This window comes from Solanum tuberosum, unplaced genomic scaffold (genome assembly GCF_000226075.1).
Source record: "Solanum tuberosum cultivar DM 1-3 516 R44 unplaced genomic scaffold, SolTub_3.0 scf00021, whole genome shotgun sequence".
Taxonomy (NCBI): Eukaryota; Viridiplantae; Streptophyta; class Magnoliopsida; order Solanales; family Solanaceae; genus Solanum; species Solanum tuberosum.
Genome location: NW_006238947.1, coordinates 2,354,691 through 2,359,566, shown reverse-complemented (window position 1 = coordinate 2,359,566; position 4,876 = coordinate 2,354,691). Strand labels below are relative to the sequence as shown.

The window sequence follows — 4,876 nt, the reverse complement described above, 5'->3', positions numbered from 1 at the left end:
TACATTGCATCTAGCATAGCCTCTGTTGCTTTAATCCTTCAAAAATGATGTCGCTTCCTTGCCAAATTCTCCAAATATATATATATATATATTTTATTTTTATTTTTTATTTTTTTTTAAATCAATTTCGGGCCTGGCCCATTTTATTTAAATTAAAAAAGGTTTCTAACAATGTGGATTTAACATATATATATGCATGTGAGCAGATGATAATTATAAAACTTAAAGGTTCTTGAACTCCTTCGCTCTTGTTATGCCAAAATTAAACAATTTCAACCGTGTAATTTTACTAAATTTTAGTTTGAAGTAGATTTAAGTTAGCAAATTCAAAAAGTATACTCATAACAAGATTAAAATAAAACATTAAAAGGTAAAATAATTCCTCTCTTATTAAGACAACAAAAAAAAACATTGCTAACTAATGGAAAAAATAAATACCAACAGAAAGGGGACAATTATACAATTAATCATCCTCTGATTTGATCCAAATACATGATGTTGGGCGAACCAAGTTGAAAATATTTGGACTTGAATAAGCTTTGATGCCCAAGTAATCAAAAGAGCAATATTTGTGATTGGCCAAACAATAGAAAACTCCCTTGTTGTTATGAAACATTGAAAAATATATCTTGTTTCCTAGCCCCTGTGCAACACATGTTTTCAAGCACGATCCTTCCAAGCTCACAAACAGTGTTTTATTGTCTAAACTTGTTATTTTTTTCCTCTCCAACACTTCTCCATTCATTTTGTACCTCCAAACCTCTACTTTCCCTTCGTGGTGAGATAGAAATACAGCTAACATTCCTTCGTTATCGACATCTTCTGCCATGTAAACATATTGGATTGAATTTAGTCTTCTACGTAGAAAGGATTTCCCATAAAATTTCCAACTAGGAATTGAGTTTTCATTGATGGTCAGTATTCCCAAATTTCCTTTATCTCCCAGTACATAAACAATATTATTTTTGAAAAATATTGGACTATTGCATCCCGTTAAAAAAAAACATTTATATCTATCTGCTGGATTGTTTAAGTTATGAAACTTCCAATTAGTCTCTCCAACTTTGATGATGCATACGTCTGGGGGATTACCAAGGTAATCAAAACCAACAACAAAGCAAGCAGATGACGACGAGTCTGGAGGACATGAAAATGTCCAAACGCAAATATTTTCATACTCCTCTTGTAGATCAGGAAGTTCAATTATGTCATTGCTAATAGGATTGAAAAAAAATATGTTGCGGTTGCCATGACTTATGAGTAACCAATTAGCTTTTGAACTTCGAATTCGGGAATCCATTAATTTTGGAATTGGGATAGACGTAGTCGTCATAACATTGTACACGGGATGAAAGAAATCAAGAATTCCAGTATCTCCACGCAATGTGATCAAACAAGGCGATTTTTCTGGTTGAGCAGGACAATGTGGAGGGATCACAGGTGTGTAACGCCATTTTTTACAAACGGCACGGAAAACAAAATATTCTGCGGCAACAAGACGTGATGATATTAATCCGAGTATGTCTGATGGTATACAATCCGACCACAATGCATCCTCCATTATAAAAAATTGTCGTTGAGAAAAATTATGAACACTACGTGTTATGAGATCTACCCTATTTATAAACTAGAATAAGAATTGCCAACTACTTTTCCTTAACGTATTTGAACTCATTATTATTCTTTTTTTATATGTCAGAAGTGAATTTACTTTTGGAAAAGTCAACGGAAAGAGTATATTAAATACAACTATAATTGACAATATTTTTGGTTATGGAAATCCTAATTATATTTTCTAGGAAGTAAGGAAACAATTTTCTTGTCCTACACCTATTCTAACCCCTTTTCCTTGTAGTATTTGAACTCATTTAATCATATTATTATAAGAATATTTAATTTAAAGTTGATTCTTTTAATTTAACCACACGTTATATTATTGTTTTTATAATCGGGAAAAGTAAAAATTCCCTGACATTCTTTTTTTTACAACAACACCCTTATAATTGATATTATATGAAACGTATATCTGAACTTAAAAATAAAATAATACGTGCGATTGTTACCTTTGAAATCTTATTTCAAAGGTAAGTTAACAATAGCACGTGTCACATTCTTTCTAATTAAAGAGACTAAGTCTACTCCTGATGATGAAACAAACGATGAGGATGTGTTTTGAAGAGAAAATTTTATGTATTAACAAGGTAAACATGCATATAGGTATTCTAATGGGTTTGGATCCAGATAATATTTTAATTTGTCATTATACACTGTTACAATAAAATTAATTTCTAGTTTGATAAATTGATACAATTAAAACTAACATAAACTACTTGTACGTTAGTACTTAATACTTATATAATTTCGAATTGCTGCGGTAATTTTCATAATTATATCCACTATATAAATATAAAAAAGAAATACTTCTCTGTCAAATAATATACCATTTCTTTTTTAATCAAAAGGTCCACCATGATGGTGAGGCTAGCTGGCTTAGGTTCACGTGAACACATGTTCCCCTCTTTAGATTATATATAGTAGTGTTATATTTTTTTTAAAAAGATATTTAAATATAGAGGTCTGAACCCAGTACTCTCTTCATTTCAAATTAATTAAATTGTTTGAGACATTTTTTATTTTTCAAATTAACTTAATTGTTCAATTTTCAAGACTACTTTTAGAATGTTCTTCTAATTTAACCCTTTATTAGTTAGTATTGAAATTAATTATGACTCTGGAACATTATGTCTTAATCATTCATAATGTCTTATTACTGTTGAATACTTTATTTTCCTTGTCATTTGGAAAAGCTAGCGCTACCCAATTGTGACATCTCCTCTTGGTCCTGATGTCATAAACTCATAATTAATTTCAATACTATGGAAATAATCAGTGCATGTGGAAATAATCATAGAAAGTTAACCTGATGCAAATCAACGAAAACCATATCAAATAGCACTAAACATTTATTGTATACAAACAAAAGGCTAATTAAACATTTACTAATTTAATGTTAACCAGTGCATGTGGTGATCCTTTGTCTTGCTAACATGTGGGCAAGGGAGGGATAATGATATCCTATGTGTTATCCAGTTGTAGATATTATCCAGTTGTAGATGTAGAGATGACGACCGTAGGTGAAGTAGATGCACTCTTTGTTAAGATTTGTGTCTTTTGTCGAACAAGCTGTGCCCGTCTTCAGAGGGAAACTTATAAAAATTGCTATTTCTCCAATGCTTTCCGCTTTTATCCATCTTCCTCTTATAAAATCAAATTGAAATACTTGAAAGTGGTATGGCATTTCAAACTCTCTTCCGTTACCAATCAAGTGAACATATAACAACATATTGTTAGAAGAGGACTGAATGAGGTAATCCTTATAAAAAGCATGATATGATTTCGACAGATCTGGAGATCCGTCAGCCATTGGTGTAGCTGTTATTCTTCCTGAATCATTATCTATATCCAAACAAGTTAGAATATTTTGCATCCCGATTAATATATAAAAAAATTTCTTGAAAACTGTCCAGATCCCAAGACGTGAATCTCCGATAATTGATTGGACATTTTGTTTATGAAATTCTTCATTATAACCTGGTTTGCAGAAGTAAAAAGTAAGCAAATCCTCATCGTCATCATCGTTTTCATCCTCATTAATAGAGTCTGCATCCCCATCCTCATCAGAGTTCTCATCCCCATCCGAGTTCTCATCAGAGTTGTCATGCTCATCAGAGTTCTCATGCTCATCCTCATCCAGAGTAGTCTCAGTCTCTTTAATTTGGAAGATAACTTGACATTCGGAATCATGAGGTGGTGCAGACAAGAGGTAGCTCAATATGTCGCACTTAGCAGGAAATGGCGGGAGCTGAATTTTTTCGTTTGAAATAAGATTCCAAAGGTAGCAATCATTAGAATTAATGCTTTGTAACACGAGCCACTCATCCGCATAAGCAGATAATGTTTTTTCTTTAAGTTCAGGTATACTTTTCATATAATATCGATTCTCCGATACACTGAAAAAAGTTTGCTTATGCATAACATCACCATGACAAATAAGAAGCCAAGGGTGTTGGGCAGAATAAGGAGGTTGAGCATTGTTGTTTTCTTCCAACTCCATCTTTCGGCTGAAAAAACAGAATCTGCAGAGATCAAAAAGGCTCCTAAAAAAGCTCTGTTTGGTTTTGCAGCTTTTGAGTACTGTGTGGTTAGAAGAATGAACATTAAATAATGACTAATGAGTCCAAATACTATCAGAAAAGGAAATTTCTTTTCCTTTAGTAAATATAATTGGGATTTCCATAAATAAAAACATTGCCGATAATAGTACTTTTCAAATTAATCTTTCAACTTAGCACTGTTCCAAAATTATATTTTTTCGAGTTTAATCACTCCATATACACATTTAAGAGTCAATATTACAGGTTTTAAATCTACTTTTAAAAAATTCTTGTTTATAACAGTTTAATTACGGGTTATAACATATCACTAATTATTTATAAATTAATTAAATTTTACTTTATTAAATAAGTAATTTTTTATAATTTTATATTATTATTAAATTATTTAAATAAAGAATACCTCATAATTATCTCTTACACAATTATAGGGATTTTACATTGATTACACTTCCTTATTTAATGTTTTACATATATTTATGGATTTTACATTGATTACACTTCCTTATTTAATGTTATACTCATAACCTCCCATTAGTCAATCCCACCACCCTTCCCCCACACCTATCCAACTATACACGCTATCACCCCACTTTCACCTTCTTCTCTCCCATTTTTCTCACCAGCCAACTACACCAACATTCAATCTTTCGTCTAATTTTTTTTCCCAACAAAATTATGTCTAAAAAACCCATTGACATGCC

At 31.4% G+C, this 4,876-nt stretch overlaps 1 protein-coding gene across 1 annotated transcript in view; it reads right to left on the bottom strand.

The window, feature by feature from the left end:
* LOC107059491 (uncharacterized) overlaps nt 1-4,876 on the bottom strand; it is a 43,856-nt gene that overhangs the window by 33,583 nt on the left and 5,397 nt on the right. Inside the window, exon 3 of the mRNA XM_015306051.1 lies at nt 4,042-4,194. Coding sequence (XP_015161537.1) covers nt 4,042-4,194 — 153 coding nt within the window. The remainder of the gene's footprint in view (nt 1-4,041; nt 4,195-4,876) is intronic.